Raw genomic sequence first — 21,361 nt, forward strand, 5'->3', positions numbered from 1 at the left:
TATAGATAATTGGAAAAACTTCAAATACTATTCTTGTGGTTTTACACTTTCTCACTTTAGTACCATATAGTTTAAATTATATCAATTTAGTACCATGTGGTTTTATTTTTATTTTTTTATTATCGATTCTACTAATTTTTTTCGTTAAATTAGTGACAAAGTTAAAACTAAAGGGTACTAAAGTGAATATTCGATAAACCTAGGTAGGGTATTTGAAGTTTTTTTTATATAATTTAACGAAATATTAACGGAAAAGCTGACAAAAAGATAAAAATGAAACCACAGGACACTAACTTGATACACTTCAAATCACAGGGTACTAAAGTGAAAAAGTGCGAAACCACAGGGATGGCATTTGAAGTTTACCCTAGATTATTTCGACATATTCAGGTATCTTGAATTTTTGAATAAGATTACGACTGATACTGTATTAGCGCATTTGGTTAATATAGTAATGTAATGGTGAATTACAGTATATATAGTATTACTATTTTTGATTCAGTTTATAAATTCAATATTCTTGACAATAAAGTATAATCTATTCTAAAATTGCTCTTAGTCATATTTGGTAAAAATTTTTTACTGTTTACAAATAATGATTTTTTTAATAAATTTTATTTTAAATAATTTAAAATTTGAATTTAAAATTTATTTTTTAATTTTAAATTTTAAATCTGATCACAAACATAAAATTTAATTATTTAATTTAAAATATAATTTTAAATTTTAAAATTTAAAATTTTATATTTGAAATTTGAAACTTGAAATTTAAAAATTTAAAATTTAAAATTTGATAATTTAAAAAATTAAATTAAAATTTTAAAAATGATGTATTGACAAGGTATCGAGGTTCGGAGGGATAAACTTGTAATTTTGGATAAATGTAGGATAACTAATTACAAAATACTCGCCCTCCGCAATAATAATTTTAGTGTAATTCTGCACCATTTGTAATGCTAAATTACTAATCAGATTACATACTGATTGAATCAAACGCAGTAATTCTGACAAAATTGTCTGTAATCCTATAAAAATAATCGGAACTAAATGCACCCTTAGTTGGTTACAAATACAATTAAATACGAATAAAATATTAAAAAAATACTATAGGATGAGTGAGGTGTACATTATATATCCTTTTTAGAATATATTAGTAGCATTATTCTAAATATTGGGATAATTTCTTATATATTCCTAAAATTATTCAACTTTCATATATATCTAAGTTTTCAAATTTAGTCCTTAAAATTTAAAATCTCTTCAATAATTCCAAGGGCAGAGGCATATCGGGAAAAAAAAAAGGGACATTGTTTTAGAAGCAAATTAGACAATAACCGAATTAAATTTTCAAAACAGGAACAAATCATATGTAAATCAAATTTTGAGGAGCATATAAGAAATTATCTATGAGCAATTTTATTTGTACACTCCAAAAGGCACTTAAGATCAAACTTACCCCATCATCCAAGGGTCAAAAGTTGGTCACTGTCTTATCATATTTTTTGTAAAATTTTTTAGTATTTGTAAAAAAAAAAGACAAGAAACCCGCAAACTTTTAGCTTTTTGATGAAGGGGATGTATGATTTATACTCTTTTCTAAGTGTCGTGGCAGCATTAGTTGCTTGTAAATCAAAAAGGTGAATTTCTAAATTTACATATTTGAAGAAGCACGTGTGGGACCGTTAACTAACCAAATATGAGCGAGTTGAGATCAGCTCATGTTTGCTCGATGATTAAACGAGTTTGCATACAGCTGATTAGTTAAAATATTGAGTAAAATAATTCAACTCGTCTTCGACTTATTTATTAAAAAATCGAATATAAATTAGCTCACGTACGATAAGTCAAATGGTCAGCTCAACTACTAGATGAAAAGTAGAAAATTAGAATATAAATTTAATAATTAAAATTTATAAAATATAAGTCACTCTTCACATTTGAGATGATCTAAAATTCAAATAGATTAAAGGGAAAACTTTTAAAAAAACCTCTATAATTTCGCACTTTCTCATTTTAATATCAGTGGTTTAAAGTGTACCAATTTAGTACGCTGTGGTTTCACACTTTCTCACTTTAGTGCCCTGTGGTTTAAAGTATATCAAGTTAGTACCCCGTGGTTTCGCATTTTCTTACTTTAGTACCATGTGGTTTAATATTTCATTAAATTATATACAAAAAACTTCAGATACCCTAACTATGTTTATCGAATATTCATTTTAGTACCCTTTAGTTTTAACTTTGTCATTGATTTAACGAAAAAAATACTCTGAAATGAATAATAAAAAAAAAATAAAACCATAGAGTACTAACTTGATATAAAAATGAAACTACGGAGTACTAATTTGATACACTTTAAACCATAGGGTACTATAGTGAGAAAGTGCGAAACCACAAAATATTAACTTGATACACTTTAAATCACATAGTACTAAAGTAAAAAAGTGCAAAATCACAGGAGGGGTTTTTTTAAAGTTTTTCCTAAATTAAATTTGTAATACATATACACATTCAAGCTATATCGAGCCAAACATGAGGGAGCTATCACAGTTCGTGTTCAGCACGTTAAGATTTCGAGACGGAAAAACTCGTGTTCGACTTATTTATTATACGATGGATCGATCTCAAACTAATTTCGAGCCGAATGTGAGCTCGCTCGAGAACAGCGAGTTGGATTGTCAGTCCAAACCATAAATAATATTTTAGATTTTGAAAGGGCGTCTATAAAATTTTGAATCTTTGAAGGGTTGTGTTTGAATTTGCGGCGTCAGCGGCAGAAGCCGTGTAGGGTTCCAAAGGCACTGAGAAAGGGAGCGAGTGAGCGAGGAGATAAAAAAGCGAACACTCCATCATCGTCATCATCTTGTTCTTTTTCTTCGTCCTCTACAACGTCTCCTCGGCTCCTCGCCATTAAACAAGCCCTTCGATCTCCCTCGCTCCTCTCTCACTCGCTCACTCGCTCACTTGATCCTTCTTCTACTTCGCTCGCGCGTTCGATCATGGGGCGGGGCAAGTTCAAGGGCAAGCCCACGGGGCGGCGCAACTTCTCCACTCCCGAGGAGATGGGTGAGCTCCCTCGCTCCGTTTTCGATCTCTCACTTCTCCGAAATCATGCTCCGGCGTGTCGATCGTGGGATCTTTGATTGTAGATGCAATTTTGTAGTGCGCTGTAGTCGGAAATTTGATGTTGCGGCATCTGAATCCATGATCTGTTGTCCTAAACATGATGTGGAGCATTTGACGTTTCTAGGAACCAAAGATCGTAACTTAGAAAGATAATTTTTCACTGCAGGAAATGGTCGAAATTGTTCAGCCAGATTAGAATAGAGGGATGAGTTTCTTTAATGCTAGATTAGGGTTTTCTATCCTGATCTGAATAGCCAGATGTATTTTTGAACAAAAATTCATGTAATTTGTGATTATTCAACATCGATAAAGCAGTTGAAATTGTCAATTTTGGGACCTCTAGGTCTTAAGGTAGATGGTGTTGAAAAATAACATTTTTGGGTTCCTAGAAACTTTAATCCTCTGTATTATGTCTAATGATGTGGATCATCAATTTGGATGGCATAACATCCAATTTAGGACTATAGTATGAAGGTTCCTGTGCTATCAATAGTAGATTAGATTCCTCTGCTGAACAGCTTCAAATAAATTCAGTTTTTATTCTTGTATTTCATCTTTTATTGAGCCTATTATGCTGGGATGTCTAGATTGACATAGTCAAACATTATTTGAAATTCTACTTTTGTTCGTGCTGTGGACCTTTTCATCCCTACTGCATCTGTGTGCATGTACAGATGCGCAGTTATTTGCTTATTTATCATGCACACGCATGCTGTCCTTTACTTACTTGCATATGGCAGAAAGCAATTATTTAGGTTAACAAGATGCAGCGACAGATGTTTGTAACTAAAACAATTGAGATAGGTGTGAGAGTCTTGATCGGGTGTGATGTACTTTTCAAAGAAATTTGAAGGAGAGGAGATAATTCTGGAATGTTGGGGTTAGTCTGCACAGGTATTAGATGTTGATGATTACGGGACATGTGATGCAAAAATCAACATTTTAGGTATTATGCAGTTTTATAGATATTAGATAAAGAACAAGCTTCATGGTAAGCACTTTTGTTTCTACTCTGCTTGTTTGATAGTTCCTGACATTGTTTCATAGTTTCGTTCGTCAAATTTTTCTCTTGTTCTTTTGGCTTTGATATATCATTCAATGTTTTAGCTCCTAATATAATTGTCTGTTCTTGTATTGTTGATCTCAATTATATTTGATAGTATATAAGAAACAATTTTTACTAACATGATTAGCTGTGCAGTGTTTCTTTTGTTGATTTTGCCATGTGGTAATATTTTGCTCATTCTTTTGTGATTGTTGCTCTGTGCGAATGATTGCAGTTGCTGGTACCTCAGCCCGGCCCCGTACCTTTAAAAAGGTAGATATCTTTTTTGAACTGTATATATCAGCTAGTAGAATATTTATATCATTTTACCTGCAAGGCATGTGCAAGTTGTGTTGTCACTTGTTAGCCATTTCCTTAAAAGTGGCACTATGGTGGTGCTTAACATAATATAGAAGAATATTTTACATTCCTTTTTGCTTTCAGTGTCATGTATATGATATACTATCCATCTAAAATGTTCTCTGTGGATTCCTTTGGCATTCATATCGCTTAAAACCGTTAATATCTAACACTTCATTCTTCAGGGCTTAATATATAACTTACTAAGTTCATCTTGGATGTGTCTTCCTCTAAAGGCACCCCTTTTATGCTCAACGTCAACCTTTTGTCTTCCTTAATTGCTTGGATGAGTGTAAATAGCATGATTCTAGTGCGAGTTTCGTGGTTCTTGTTCAGTGTATGGCACATTACGTTTTTTGCTATTCTTGGCAAACATTTTTTCACAGAACAAACGTGGGGCGTTTTTATCTTTGAAATTCTTGTAGCTATGTTGCGAAGTTCTGATTGTGAAGTAGAACTTTTGGGCGTAAGGAAGATTAAGGTGTTAGACAGGTCACTTGTGTTCTGGAGTTAATGTCTAAAAAGCAGCTGCTATAAGGAGACTGTTGATGGATGCTATAAAGGAACTGTTGATGGATGCTTGTGTAGCACAGATATTTTGTACTTTGTAATATTTAGATACATGAAAGTATAATATACAGAATTAGTAGCAGGGAATATATAGTGATTATTTAGAAAAGAATATCATTTATTGCATTTCAATTTTTACAAGGACCAAACTTTTTAATTTACTTGGCATAAGGGTAATAGGGACATGCATAACATTCCAATTCATGAATATTGAAAGGCTGCGTGCTTGTTGAATTGATAGTTACTTTTATGGATGCCTCTCTAGCTTTAAGAACGTACTAAGAGCCATATTGAAATTGATGGTACCTTGCAGACTCTGTGATCCAGTCGACTCCGGGTGAGAAGTGTTAAAAAAATATCGGTTGCATAAGAATGATTTTTTTGGCGTATTTGTTTGGTCTTATTCTTTTTTATTTGATATTAGCATTCATATTGTACCATTTGTATTCAACTGCGGTTTTTGTTCATATATAGGTTTCTTGCGAACGTTATGCATTTTTTGCAAGAGGAGCGAGATTGCCCTTTTTTAGATTGAATACATCGGTTTATGTCATATTTATGCTGCCTGTTATGTTTTGCACTTATAACGAGACACTTATTCGCCTTAACATTAATCAGGAGGTGGAAGCCGATGACGAAGAAAGGGAGGAATTGGAGGAGGAATCTGAAAATGACTCTGAAGAAGACAATGAGGTACAGCTTTCTTGATCATCATGCTAGCAGCTAGTTGCTGCTGTGCTTCTACCTTGTACATTTTCTTTTTCATGAATTTAAGTATTTAACAATATTTAGTGAAGTACTCTTTATTTTATAATAACAGAAAAAGAAAGGTACACAAGGCATTATTGAGATTGAGAATCCAAACTTGGCTAAACCAAAGACGTTGAAAGCCAGAGAGGCTGATGTAAGTTGGATATGATTTTCCTATCTTCGGTATTGTATGATGCCTCTTATTGCAGTCATAATATTTTATTGCAGTTTTTGTCCTATACGAGTGTGCTATTTTACTCTTATAGTTGATACTTCTGCTGTCAGTTAACAATATTTTGTTTTTCTTCATAGTCCAGTGGAATATGATCACCATAACTTGTTATTGATCCGATCTTTTTGTTATTTCAATGCAGCTGAACAAAACAGCTGAACTCTCAAGGCGTGAAAGGTATGCTTTCTTATAACTCTGTTGTGAATTGCTGTTATTTTGTTGACTGATTCATCAAAATAACAAACGAAGCTTGGCCAGTAGAAGAAAGCAAGATGTAAAGCAAGTTGAAACAATTTTCTTTTGATTTGGAATTTTAGGATTAATGAATCCCCAGATAGGAAGAACTTGAACTGAATACCATCAAAATATAGTTCTGATTTGTAGCCTTTTTCCATGTGGTTGCTACTATGCCTTGGTTATCTTGTGTCCAGTTTCTTTATATGTGGCTATTCCATTCGCGTCGGAAATTTGACCATTATTATTTTGTCTTTGGCAACGTCATCTTTAGTTTTTCATTTCTCACATTTCAAATGCATCTGTTAGGGTTGGCAGGTAATTCCTCTTACTATTATCTGTTTACTGTGGTTCTTACTTTATTATTTATCGTATTCCAGACATAGCCTGTGCACCTTGTCTTCCATCTATGTACTGGTTGGAAAATAAGCAGTTCTCTGTTTAACATAAAAATTCAGTGTTGAAAGGTGCTCTTGGTTTGCTGACATGATTGGTGCAACCAAAAACTTGAGTAATTTGTCTTCTTGGCTCGTTCTTTTAAGGTTCTTTCTTGTTGCTACCAAAATTTGACATATGTACTATATAATACTGATTTTACCGGAGTTGGCTCAGAGCCATAGATTGTTTTGTACTTATGCATGGGTTTGAGTTTTTCTTCGCTTATGTGGTTATCAAGCATATTTCCTTTTTTTTTACTCACTTGCTCATGATTCGATTTTGTAACCGGCAATTTTATATTGACCTTTCTTGTGTAGGGAGGAAATAGAGAAACAGAAAGCTCATGAGCGATACATGAGGTTGCAGGAACAAGGAAAGACAGAACAAGCTAAAAAAGATCTAGGTAAAATTTAGAGAACTATTATTTATTTATTTACTAGAGAAATATTATTAATATATTCAACTTATTCTCCCTCCTTTTTTGGTTCTTATATTGAATGACTAGATGTGCTAAGAACATGGAATGGAGTAACCTACATATGAAAATGATTCCTTTAATGATACAGTTGTGTTTAAGCAAAATCTTAGTAGGCCATTTTCCGCAATTTTGTTTGGATCGTGAAACACTGTATTCATTTATGTGTTCCTTCGATAATATTCTTCTATGCGGCCCTTCCATTATATTCATTTATGTGATTACAACTAAAAATTAAGTCTATCTAATTATGGCATATGTTTGAAGTACGCAATACCATAAGCTTTATTTACTCTGTTAATTTTCAGAGCGTCTTGCCTTAATACGGCAACAAAGGGCTGAAGCTGCGAAAAAACGAGAGGAAGAGAAAGCTGGTATTTTCTCCATCTCAAACTCTATAGCAATCACTCTTTTAAGTAAATCAAATTTAAATTGTTAATAGGTGGGACATTGGTAGATATGCTGGCGGATCACTACAATTATGATCATCGACGCTAGCATAAACAAACTTCAAATCGCACAAATATTGGTTATGAACTTTTAAGAGTTAAATTAATCAAGGAACTTGCAAGTTGCTTCCCTGTTTCTGATTTTATTCATGCCAACATCTCTTGAAGCAGTAACTTTCTTCTTTCAGGCTTATCTAAAACTAGCCTTCTAATGAAATGAAAATCTTATTTTGCCAGCCAAAGAACAAAAGAAGACTGAGGCGCGCAAGTGATTTGCCTGGAGACATCGGCGTTTTCTTTGTCTGATATGTTGAAATGGTTGATGCCTCCACTTTTAGTATTTTGTAATACTCATGTCGTAATCTTTGTTCCAATTTCAATTCATATTAGGGTGAAACTGTAAAATAGTATTCGCAGCATGATGAATAGCTTTCGCTCATGCCATCACCGGGACGGTCTAAAATTTGGTCACTAGCTGACGACGGTATTACGCACAATAAAAGTTTCACATTCTATGCGAATTTATAAATGTGGAGGCGATCGTATGGTATGCGGTTTTGTAAATCGCCCAATACTTTCGGTTATAGTTGGATGCAGGAGCTATAATAGCTCATAGCAAGAGTTCATTCTTTTTGGGTCGCGAAGACCCTTTCAGTTTCGCAGCTGTGACATGAAGTTGGAAACCTAAATTCCGCAGCTTTTACATCTCGAGTAAAAAAGCTGGGCCGTATAGATGGAGATTGATTGTGCAAGAAGCCCTATAATCCTTTGAACTTTAATATGATATTTTCGCGTCGTATGTTGTGATACAAGGATTCTTACATTGTTATGTGGTGGCCGTGCTCACGTCTCCATGTTTCCTGCCGGTATCATATATATATATATATATATATATATATATATAGAGTGAGGCTACTATGCTATCGGAAGCACGGAGCCTTTCGTGCTTCCAGCTCGTTTTCGATGTTGCGACTTTCGAATCGTCGATCGGCTCCGTTAAACTTGATCTAGAGTATTTGAAGTACCTAGAAAATAAATTTTATGATTTTACGATATTATTTGCCTAGTGAACGAAGGGGCTCAAAATTAACGGCTGAAAATAAAAATCTTACGAAATGTAATAATATGACCTTAAAATTTTAAATCAAAGATATTGATCTTATTTTATATAGTATAAAGAATTTTCTATCAAAATTTCACGTGATTTGGATATTTCTACACCGTTAAACTTGCAAACGGCTCACTACGGCCATTGAAATTTGTTGATTTTGAGCCCATTCGATCACTAGGCAAATGATATCGTAAAATCATAAAATTTATTTTCTAGGTACTTCAAATACTCTAGATCAAGTTTAACGGAGCCGATCGACGATTTGAAAGTCGCAACATCGAAAACGAGCTGGAAGCACGGAAGGCTCCGTGCTTCCGATAGCATAGTAGCCTCACTCTATATATATATATATATATATATATATATATATATTCAGCATAATTACGAAGATTGATGCTTTTCTCTGATCGGCTGCTTGCCTAAATGGATCAAAGTGTACAGTCGCTGGCCGGTTTCTGTATTTTTCTTTCTCCGACTATTGGCTATTTACACTAGGGCTTATTCGTTTGCCTGTAACTGATTATCAAATTAAAAATAACATTCATAAAAAGCGACGTTCGGATAAACATTATCTGTCCATCGCTTTTTGTTAGATAGGAAGGAATTTAGTCATTCCATTTTTCGTTTGCATTTGTTAAAAAATTTCACACTAGAACACAAAAGGATAAAAGATATTAAAAAAGTTAAACTTTTTACTACTTTTCTTCTCTCCTCTTCACCTATAACTGTAGTCGCTATTATCTAGGGCGGAGTCCACGGCAGCATTTTGAAAATATATTTTGAAAAGATATTGAAAAAATAGAGTTGTCAGTGAATTTAATTTACGAAAAACTAAACATCGAAAGTAGACTCTGCGGTCAAAAATAAATAACTTTACCTATCTCCACTTTTCTATGAAGTGAACATGCCCTATGTAAAGAATCTACTAAACAATATGTAAAGTACCTACCGCATAGTCCCAGGCATTATTTGGTTATACTCCCATTTCTGTTTCCAAATAATTAGCCAGATGATCATGAAAGAAAGAAATCAAAGTAACTGAAACAAAAGAATCGGAACTTCACAATCGGAAACGAACATCTAATAGGCATCAAAAATGATTTCATTTAATTTTCCACCAACCAAAAGAGACCATCCTAAATGAACAAAAAAAAAAAAAAAAAAAGGAACAAGAAAGAGTAACACACCACAGAGTTACAACAATAAGAACAAGAAAAGGAACAAAGTAAGTCTTCACTAAAAAAGATGACGGCGGAGATTACAAACCCTAACTAGACTTTTCCCCGTCTCATTTGAACTCCATGGTCCTCAAGGCGGGCGTTCGAGGACAAAGTAAATCTTGTAAGAACCACATCGCAGAGTGACAATGCCAAATACTACATAAAATCAAGCATTATATTCTTCTTTTCTTCTTTTTTTTTCCTTTTAATCATTTTTTACCTTAAGCTGAGCAGCAACCGACTTTCTTCACAGCGGACACGTCGTCCTTGGAGCCCACATTGATCGTCTGCCCCTTTGGCGGCGCCGACGGATCATCGCCGATGTCGAGTGCCTTCCTGCTGACGACCCGGTAAATCTGTGTGAGCACTTCGGTGAAGGCATTTTCCACATTCATAGATTCCAAAGCGGAAGTTTCCATGAAGAAGGTGTTCTCTTTCTCGGCGAAAGCTGTCGCATCCTCGGTGGAGACGGCCCTGAGGTGGCGCAGGTCGGCTTTGTTCCCCACGAGCATTATCACGATGTTGGCATCGGTGTGATCGCGGAGCTCCTTCAACCATCTCTCTACGTTCTCAAAGGTGACGTGGCGCGTTACATCGTAGACTAAAAGAGCGCCCACAGCACCTCGGTAGTACGCGCTTGTGATTGCTCGGTATCTAGTGGAGCAGGAGCAAGAATGAGCATTTTTTTAGTTTTCAAATGCTAAATTTAATCTCATTTAAGGACACGTTTGTCCGAGCAGGAATTGAAATAGAAAATTGTAGGAGGAAAGAAATTTGCACCAAAAAATAAACAATCCATTCCAAAGAAAGCATTAACACATATAATGCAAATTTGGACTACTAATATGTATTTGCAATCAAGTATTTTAGGAAGGATATCCCCCATATGACAAATAGAAAAAGTATTTCACATGCTTGCATACGGCTTTCAGAAAAGTTTAAGAACAGACAGATAAAGTACGAACTACAAACATAAGGCAAACACTAGAAAACAGCCGTAACATTTAATTAGAACCATACTTCAACGCTTCATTGATCAAATACTACATGGATGCTTTTAAGAAAATACAGCAGCTAAATCCTCGAAGCACCGAAAGTAGATTGAGAGCTTCTGCATCAGCTTGTACAATAATGCCATCTTAAAGCTCACAAAATAGGGCTCGACTAATAATCTTGAACAAATATTACCCACGAACAGGTAAGAATGGGAATGAGGTAAATGTAACAATTTTTATATCAAATGGGAATAAGACAAAGGAAACATTTTTTATATCAATATTCTTACAGAAACAGACAAATGCGACCAGAAAGCGAATTTTTTTTGTGTTAGCTATTCTATTGCTTCGCCTTTACATTCCTGGAAAGCACTACTACTGGAAATATGTCTGCTCTTAATTATTCTAGATCCCACCCGTTTCTTCCTTCGCTACTTTTCAATTTATGTCCTTATTATGCAGAATAATTAGCTACTACGTGAGCAAACATCATGCTTCTCTTGTTATACGATTTTGGCGTAGTTGAGAATTGCAGCAGAGGAATAAATTGTAAATCATGTGACCTACAATCCTGTTACAGCATCGGCCACCAAAATTCCACCTTCATGGAAAGTTTGGACTGGAGAATAAGCTGAATCTGAAAAGATTTACTTCTCTTAATTCCTCTCCTAGTCATGAAAGTAATCAGATCAATCGTGTTATCTGCTTCCGTTTTACTGATGTTGAAAAAAGATTCTAATTATTCCAGGATCAGACCAAGTTTTCGTTAGTAAGAAATAATCATAACATCAAGTGATCCCGCTATGCCCTGAGTCATTTTGTTCTCCAAATAAACTGACAAAAAGTTAATAAAAAAAATTAAAAAATCAGCCAATTCCAGTAAATTCATTAAGTTCATAACCTAGAATGCGCTAAACTCCAATGCTACTAACTCAAATAATGGGATAACTTGATAATGATCTCGCATGAAAACCCTAAGAAACCGCAAACTACACTACCTGAGGCACAGATCTGGCAAATAACACCAAATTCACCACCAATCAACAACTAATCCACAACCACAGCATCAAACAACCATTCAAAACGACAGCAAAACCTAGATCTGTCGATCTACAAGGATCAGGAACCAAATCGAGAGGAGGGGGTTAGGGTTTCGGACCTCTCTTGCCCCGCGGTGTCCCAAATCTGGGCCTTGACGACCTTGTCGTCGACGCGTATGCTCCTGGTGGCGAACTCGACCCCGATGGTGGACTTCGACTCGAGGCTAAACTCGTTCCGCGTGAACCGGGAGAGGAGGTTCGATTTCCCCACCCCCGAGTCCCCGATGAGCACCACCTTGAAGAGGTAGTCGTAGTCGTCCTCCGCCCTATACGCCATGCCCCCTCCTCCTCCTCCTCCTCCGCCTCCTCCTCCACCTCCTCCGCCGCCGCCGCTTCCGACGACGCCGACGACGACGACGATGATCAGATCCGCGATCCCCCCGCCTCCGTGGGAGCAGCGGATCTCGGGATCGTCGAGAGAGAGAGAGGGAGAGGTGGTGGAGTGGAGGTGGGGAATGAGAGATGGGATTAGGGTTCGTGGGGGTTTGAGGGGGAGAGAGAGAGAGAGAGAGAGAGAGAGAGGGGAATGGGGGGGTAAATATAGGGTTCGATTTCGAATGAACACGGGAAGAGGCGGAGGGGAGGAGCGGGGGATCAATCGATGAAGGACGAATCTTTGCGTGCACCGCGTGTACGTCGACATTTCGTACACCACGCATCCCCATGACTCTTGCGCTAATAGAAATTATTGCGTTCACCAGGTGTATAAGTTCAATCCATGCACCCGACCACTATAACTCTTTTACTAACTTATTTTCCAAATGAGCTACGTCACTGTGCTTTCAAAAATACAAAGGGTTTCGTGCTTTCAAATTATTTTCGATGATAGCACTTTTGATTCAGCGATTGACTTTGTTAGACATAATTTATAGTATTAAAACTCTCTAAAAATTAATTTTATAATTTTTTATTTTATTTGTATAGTAAACGAGTGTCTTAAAATAAATGACTGAAAATAAAAATTTCATAACGAATAGTAATAAAAGACTTATATTTCAAATCGAAAGAATCGACCCTATTTTTGATGATAAGTAAAATTTTCTATTAAAGTTTTATCTAATTTGAATTGTTCTATACTGTTGAACTTACAAAAGTACTACATCGACCATTAAAATATTAATTTTAACACCCTTTGATCACTTGACAAATAATGTTGAAAAATTATGAAGTTTAGTTTCTAATAGTTCTAATAGCGTAAATCTAACTTTAAAAACTTTATTAACCTTTTCAATTAATAATTTTTTATTTATGATTAAAATTTATAATATTTATTGCATGACTCTTAAAATACCGTTGAACACATTTAAAGATTATTTTAAACTTTTCATTCTCGAAAAATTTATTTGAAAAATAAAAAGTTAAAAAGTCATAATAACGAGTCGTGATTTAAAAAGTTATGATTGAACATATTTAAAGTAATAATTTTTTCTATGATAGAGAATTAAAAGCTAAATGTAATTTTTAAATGTGTTCAATGGCCCATGCAGATAAATTTCAGAGATTAATTTCTTACAAAATAAACAATAATTCTTTTTTATTTAAGGTTTAACTAATAATTTTTAGAACATATTATTTTTCTAGGTACTAACTATTTAGATTTTAATTTTGTAACATTAATCACCAATAAAAGTTGCGGTGTATAGGACTTATGTGTACACCCGTTGCAGGCAAAGTTAGTTTCTCTCGCGCCAGCGAATAGATTGAGATATCGAAGGTGTCGGCGGCGATACACGTGGGACATCAGAATTCGTACTAATAGAGTAATTGAAAATTTTAGGGAAAACTTCAAATACCCCTTGTGGTTTCACTCGTTCTTATTTTAGTACCTGTGGTTTCAAGTGTATAAAGTTAGTACCGGGTGGTTTAAAGTGTATCAAGTTAGTATCCCGTGGTTTTGTACTTTCTCACTTTAGTACTATTTGGTTTAAAGTGTATTAAATTAGTACCAAACCCGAAATTCGAAGCGGATTTTTTAAATCCGAAGCGGAACTTTCTAACCATCCGTCAATTTTGATGGATGGTTAGGATGAGAGAGAAGAGAAATTGAGGAGAAATTAGGTGTTTCAATTTTTTTTTTTCTGTAAATTTTTTTTCAATTTCTCTTCTCTCTCTCGTCCTAACAATGTATCAAAATTGATGGATAGTTAGAAAATTATGAGCACGAGAACTACAATACTTCTAATAGCACAGTAGTCATACTCTCTCTCTCTATATATATAAGGGGTGATACAGCAAAAATAACGTGATTCCTTTCTTTTCTACTATGTCGACGAGAGGTAGGAGCTCTACAAATACTTTTCTTTGAAAAATATTATTTAGATTTGTCAGCACATCGGTATCCTATAAGAATAATGTTATAAAAAAATTCAAAATATTTTTTGAATAACATTATACATTTTGTTTTTGAGCTACGGGTATTGCTGTAAGTACTCTGCAATGTTGCATTATGGACATATTTGGTTGCCCAAAAGTGGTTGAAGTGAATAAAGTTACTTTTGCAAAAGTAACTTTACAAAAGTGACTTTTTAGTTCGATTGTTTGGTTGGCTATAAAGTGAAACATAAAAAATTATAGTTTCTAATCTTAACTATTTAATTTTATATAAAGAAGTAAAAATATATACAAAGGACTTATAATTTAAATTATATTTTAATCAACATTTTGATCTTAAATTTTAAATTCAAATATAAATTTATAATTTAAATTAACATTTAAATTAAAATTAAAATTTGAGTTTGGACCGCAAAACATTTTCATTTGAGGGGAACTATAGCCGTACGCGTAAGAATACTTAATTGCACCGTTGGTCCCCCACTTTTACCACATTTAATTTTGGCCTCTATCTTTGTTTTATTATTTAAAAAACATAAGTCTTTTTTTTTTTTTTTTGACTCCAATCTTTATTTTGGACCATAACTTTTTCTCCAAAGTACGCGTCCATCGCGGCAAACTCAATTTCTCCGCTCTTAATGTTATTTTCCACGCCAATGATAATTTTGATCTCACAAATATTTTCTTTCCTTCTTAAAGTTTTCTTTTAATATCATCAGTGTTGAACCAAGCATACGATTGAATTTTTTAAAAAATTTAGAAAAATCAATTTTGGGATTCGTAAAAAGCTATTGCATCATGACCATATAGCCTATTTGAATAGAAAAAGCTCTATTGGAGCTAATGTAGCTTATTATATTAAAATTAATAGGAATTTGAATAGTGAGGAGCTAACTGCAACAAAACATAAAAGCTAGGGACTAAAGATAAACGCATGTAAAAGTTACGGAGCGTTGGTGCAATTAACCCATACGATCAAAGCACGGCGACATGACACGTGGTGGTTGGGTCATCACTTTCCCAATTTTCTGGTGTGTTGTTCTGATTAGGGATGAAAATGATGGTATAAGTATCCCACCATTTTGAAATTATTAATGAGATTTTACTATCCGACTCAGATTCAGATTAATATTTTTGGATTCAAATCAGACTCGAGTCGTTATTATTTTTCGAATTAGGATTTGGATTCTGATCGTTTGAATCTAAAATTAGGGTTGATATATTTTCGGCTTTTTTTGCAAATAGTCTCCTGACAAAATTTTATTTTAAAATTAGTCCTATCAGATTTGAAATTGCAAAAATGACCATACTCCTGCCACGCGGGCGCCACGTCAGCGCCACGCGGGCAGACTGGGGCCAGGTATGTAAGTTGAACACGGTGAACCATTCACCGTGTTCAAACACAATGAATGGTTCACCGTGTTCAATGTATTATACCGGCCCAAGCTAGTGTGTATAATACATTGGACACGGGGAATGTGGTTCACCGTATTGGACACGGTGTATAATACAAATACCTGCGACTTAGCCTTTTTTTGACTAAGTGCTAGTTATTTATATTGGACATGGTGAATGATTCACCGTGCCTAAATACTATGAATGGTTCACCGTGTTCAACTTAAACAACCTGGTCCCCGCCAGGCCCGCGTGGTGCTGACGTGGCGCCCGCGTGGCAGGCCCAGGGCTATTTTTGCAATTTAAATTTTGACAGGACCATTTTTGAAATAAAATTTGTCCAGAGGGCTAATTGCAAACAAAGCCCATTTTCAATATGTAGCATTTCCGTCGGAGTTCATATTTTTAGAAGTTCATAAATCTTTAAGATATATTGAAAATCTTTGGACTTTTAATTTTATATATTTATTTAAATATCTAATTCATATTCATATATGTTATTATTCTATGCTTATCTGAATATATTTTTACTGAATATGGATTTGAATTTTAGTATCTAGCCACAATTCAAATCAAGATCTATGTCACGACGTAAAATTACGGATTTGGATATAGATTCAGATAGTGACTTCTCATACCTTGTTGGGATCCACATTAACAAGCCCCAATTATTTGATATAAAAACGAGCCCATGGTTTTACATATATACATGAGCAAATAATGGGCCGGACCGGACCGGGCCTAATTAATTTTTGCCCGGCTCCGTTCGGAATTTTAAAAAGGCTAAATTATATTTTTGGTCCTCAATTATGAGGCGTGTGACACTTTGTTTACTAAAATATAATTTATTACAATTTTTGCCGTTATTTTTAATTGTATTGCAATTAAGTCCCACAATACAACTAGCTTAGTCCGTGAAGTTATGAGTTATGATGTGTCATATCGACTCTTTAGTGTTCGGTCGGGTCAACTAAGTGATGGATTTTGATTTGATTATAACAATTAAAAAGTTTGAACTAGAAATAGTAACTCACTGAAGTTTGAGGACCAAAGTGTCACGCGCCTTACAGTTTGAGGACCAAAAAATGTGGCTTTTGTGGTCTGAAAAAAGGAGGTACAATTTAGAACTTCAAATCACTGTAATGAGATCTGATATTGTGAGGCACGAATGTAAACAGTTTTATCAGTGTTTTAATTTAGAGCTCGTTTAGCTCTGTTATAGGGTGTAGGGCTATTGAATAAAGTGTTGTCGTAGCGAAATTTTTGGTGCAATATTATGCCAAAATTATTTTTAATGAATTCTCTCGGTAGGAAAAATAAAAGTACTAAATTAGCGCTTTTACTTCTGAGATCCAGATATCACGTTACAAATAGTTGTCGTTAAAAATAGAATGAGAAATTTTAGCAAACAAGTCTAATACCTCAACATGAGATTGTCTTTGAGACCATTGTTGTTAAACAAAACAAATGTACAAGTTGGTTGAACATGTCCTCTTTAGATATATGAAAAAGCATAGGGGTGAAAACGGTCAAATACGGTTAGATTTTAGACAAAGTCATGTCCGCTTCCATATATTTTTTTCGAATGTGAATTCGGATACGGATATGTGTCGTTTGCTAAATTTTCGTTAGTTTATCCGTTTAAAGCGAATTCGGATTTAGATATCAGTCAGATTTATATTCAGATATTATATATATTCGGATAATAAAATGGACTAGTAAGCATATATAAATATGAAGTAAAAATAGTGCAAATAAAACACACAGATCAATTAAAGGTTCGTGTTTAAACTCCATATACCTTTATTTTATTTAGTAATATTTTTTAATATTTTAATAATTATAAAAATATAATTTTAATATAAAATTTATAGTAAAATAAATGAAGAATATAATGAAAAACCACATTATCTCACACGCAATGTATATTAACATCGCTCTTATCTCTCAAGGATGAAAACGGTTGAATACAATCGGAATTTGTAAAAAATCGTATCGCATCCATATTTTTTTTAAAAATCTTTACGAATATAAATTCTAATATGAATACATGTAGAATGTTAAATTTTGACAAATATATTCGCATCCTATCAAATTCGAATATTTGTCCTAACCACTTTGGCAACTATATTCCTTTTACATAAGAAACTGAACTTAATAGTTTTTGCTATCTAGGAAGGGAGTTTTATGGAGTATATCTTGCTATAATAGCATATATGAGTCCGGCTGGGATACTATCGATAGCACTAAGCGTTCGGTGCTACCGAGTTTTCCGCCGTTAGATTTAACTCTTTGACTATTTTTATCCGTTAGATTATCCTATTCAACCAACAACTCGCTCAACCCTAGGGACCCACGTCATCTTAACCGTAAATTTATTCATCCAAGGGCTAAAAACTTAATAGCACCAACAACTTGGTGCTCTTTTTTTTTTTTTTTTTTTTTTTTTTGAGAGATAGGTAGTACGCTATCTGTTTCGTTTATTTCATTTAGAAATAAACTTGCTAGAAATGTGAATCAACTAGGATTCGAACTTGGGTCTAGGGTACGAACCACCAAGCCCTTTACCACTTGCTCTAGGGACGGTCAGTAACAACTTGGTGCTATTGATAGCATTACAGCCTAGTTCTAGTATCTATTATATCTAATCTTCAAAATTATTATTTGAAATAAAATAAATTTTTATATCTAATAAAATTATTATCAAAAAATTTAATCATAAATAAAAGGAAGTGTACACATAGCTGTGAGTAGACTAGGCCCAGTGGCCCAGCAGTCTCACTTTAAGCCATATATGAGGACATGATTGTCCAATCGAACCTGCCAGCTGTTAATTACGTCTCCTACATTTGTACACATTTTTGACGACAAACCTACCCTTTGACAAAGTTTTATTCTTCTTTTTTTATTTATATAATTTCGCTTCTCCCTTTTCTGCTGTTGCTGTCAGTCAAAAACCTCCGTTTGGTCCGGCTGGCTGTGCCGGTACGTACGTCGAATGGCTGCCTGCCTGCCTGCTGCAGTTTTCGGCCTGTTTTTCCGCTGCGCTGAAGTAGCCCACACGTAACCGTACTACTTCAACAACAAACGAAAAATAATAATAATAATAATAATAATAATGATAATAATAATACCGACGCTTCTATGAAGCAAGTGTCAAAAGACTTGATGACTGGTACCCGAAGTCCCAAGTTTGAATACTAGTTGATTTATATTTTCAGCTAAGTTTATTTCTAAATAAAATAAACGAAGCGGATAGTATGCTACCTATCTCTCAAAATAATAATAATAATAATAATAATAATAATAATAAGAGGTAATTGCATATGTATTTTTGATAAATTTTCAACTTTCTAATTTATTTTTTAAAAAAGTCAATATAAAAATATCTTTTTTACACTCCAATCTATTCCAAATATATTCTTAGAATAAATTCTGTTAATAAACCATTAGTAATAGCGATTATCTGTATGAAATTATTATTTTGTCCTTTCAAATATACTCTTCCACCATCACCGATTTTTCTTAATTATTTGTCCTTAAGTTAGGGGCACAAAAAATATTTTAATTTTTAATTTTTTCAAATATACTTTTTTACAATCATCAATATTTTTTATTTGCCCTTAAGTTAAGGGCAAAAGAAGTTTTGTTTTTTTTTTTTTTACTCTAGTAGATATTTAACTCACGTTAACCCAAGTTAACTTAACGGATGATAACTGTAGGAATATTTTGAAATAACAGAAGAATATATAAGCGGTATAATAGAAAGAAAAAAAAAAAAGTAAAGGTAAATAAGATATTTTCGAAGTTTTGAAAAGCATATAGACAATTATCCTACAATAATAATACTATTATTATTATTATTTTGAAAACAAAATGGAAAAATGAGAAAGAAGAGGAACAAAAACATCAATTATATAGTTTACTGTTTGGAACGGGTATTTTCTCTCGAGATGTACACAACAAAAATAATTTTCTGATGCCGACAGTCGCTAGCAAAGGTGACAAACTCTTGATGATTGGTATATGAGTTTTCAAATTTGTAATCTAATTATTTTATATTTTTAGTTATAATTAAAAAAAAATTATTAGGACATTTTCTAGACGGTACTTAGAAGGAAGCGCGCGTTTTAATAGTATTTGCAATACTAACGTTCCAAAAATCGTCTATTGTATCAAATTAATTTATTGAATGATAAATTTCAGTAGTATTTTTAATTTTTTGCTGTTCTAAAAGTGTCGCAATATATTTCATCGATGCTTCGCATAAGTGTCAGTATAAATTAATATGGCTACTCTTCATTTGCCAATATGCTTTTAAATGTGACGGCAAATTATTTTGAAACTCTTTTAAGCATTGTTAAATATTGAAAAACTGTCCTTAATTATTAATTTTCTTATAGTGAGATAAATTTATCTCTAAAGAAAATAAATAAAGCTAATAACATGTTAATTCTCTCTCTAGATCTCTCTTTTTTATTGACATTGCATAGAGCTTAAACATTGTGTCATTAAAAAAAAATTTACTATTTCATTTTTGTAATATTTTGATATACTTCTTAAAAGTATTTGTCTCCACTTGGCGCATCCAGATATTAATTTGTACACCATACCTTTTTTTTTTCAGATACATCTTATATTGTTAATTCAGTTGCCCAATTTTTACTTAAAATACAACCATTAATTTATTAGATCATAGAGATCGAATAGCTGAGTAAAATAAATGACCAATAAAGGTGCAGTGTACTAATATACAAATGCACTTTGTGCACACAATTAATAGCTCTCCAAACCAATGAACAACTAAATTAAATAAATTAAGGTTATGCACCAAAATTAAAATTTTAAAAGATTTGATAGTAATTTCCAAACAACCTAAAGTTCATATTAGTTACATGCATTTTTACCTTCTCTTATGAGATTGCAGAAGCTTAAATTTGCATTGGACTCGAAATGTTGAAGCTTCAAGGATTTAACCATGAATAATTAGAAGAATTATTAAGGTTGAAAAATGATCTTTATTATCAATGTGCTTTTTCGTGAATAATTAATGCATGATAAAATATGTTTCAGGGCCAAAAGTAGATATATAAAATACCGTTCTTTAATAGCCAAAGAAATTCTACAAATGGCCACCCTTGAGATCAACAAAATTAGAAAGAAAATCAAAATTTGTTTCACCAGGGGTGTTCTGCAACAACATGCATGTATATATGGAAGGATCAGGAGCCCTTCAAGGCTTGTTAGTTTGGTTATTTGAAATGGCGGGGCGTAGAGATTCATAGAGTTCAAGTGCATCTCCAAATAATACAAAATGTAACGATCCGACTTACTAGCACTAATAATATATCAGATTCAGACCACTAGCCAAAAATACTTAGGTCCAATTATTTCTTTTAGTATGTCCATTACATATAAGTTCCTGACACACATAGTCCAAATCATCAAACGATGTGCGGCGCATTGTTGTGAGATATTTGCGTTCTGCAACTGCATGCACTCCCAAGTTTACGGAGACCAAACACGTCCTTAC

General features: G+C 33.7%; 2 protein-coding genes across 2 annotated transcripts; one reads left to right on the forward strand and one right to left on the reverse strand.

The window, feature by feature from the left end:
* The first annotated feature begins 2,776 nt into the window (after positions 1-2,776).
* On the forward strand, positions 2,777-8,240 carry LOC109704180 (28 kDa heat- and acid-stable phosphoprotein-like). Its single transcript, XM_020224936.1, has 8 exons — positions 2,777-3,063; positions 4,404-4,441; positions 5,717-5,791; positions 5,919-6,002; positions 6,223-6,257; positions 7,070-7,155; positions 7,536-7,601; positions 7,914-8,240. Exons 1-8 carry the CDS (start codon positions 2,997-2,999, stop codon positions 7,946-7,948), a joined length of 486 nt encoding a protein of 161 aa, XP_020080525.1. The 5' UTR covers positions 2,777-2,996; the 3' UTR covers positions 7,949-8,240.
* Positions 8,241-9,966: 1,726 nt separating this feature from the next.
* On the reverse strand, positions 9,967-12,588 carry LOC109704183 (ras-related protein RABA1f). The gene is made up of 2 exons (XM_020224938.1): positions 12,162-12,588; positions 9,967-10,661 (listed from the first exon to the last, which is right to left on the reverse strand). The coding sequence occupies exons 1-2, from the start codon at positions 12,377-12,379 to the stop codon at positions 10,229-10,231; spliced, it is 651 nt and encodes a 216-aa protein (XP_020080527.1). The 5' UTR covers positions 12,380-12,588; the 3' UTR covers positions 9,967-10,228.
* Positions 12,589-21,361: the final 8,773 nt, after the last annotated feature.

This window comes from Ananas comosus, unplaced genomic scaffold, assembly GCF_001540865.1.
Source record: "Ananas comosus cultivar F153 unplaced genomic scaffold, ASM154086v1, whole genome shotgun sequence".
NCBI lineage: Eukaryota > Viridiplantae > Streptophyta > Magnoliopsida > Poales > Bromeliaceae > Ananas > Ananas comosus.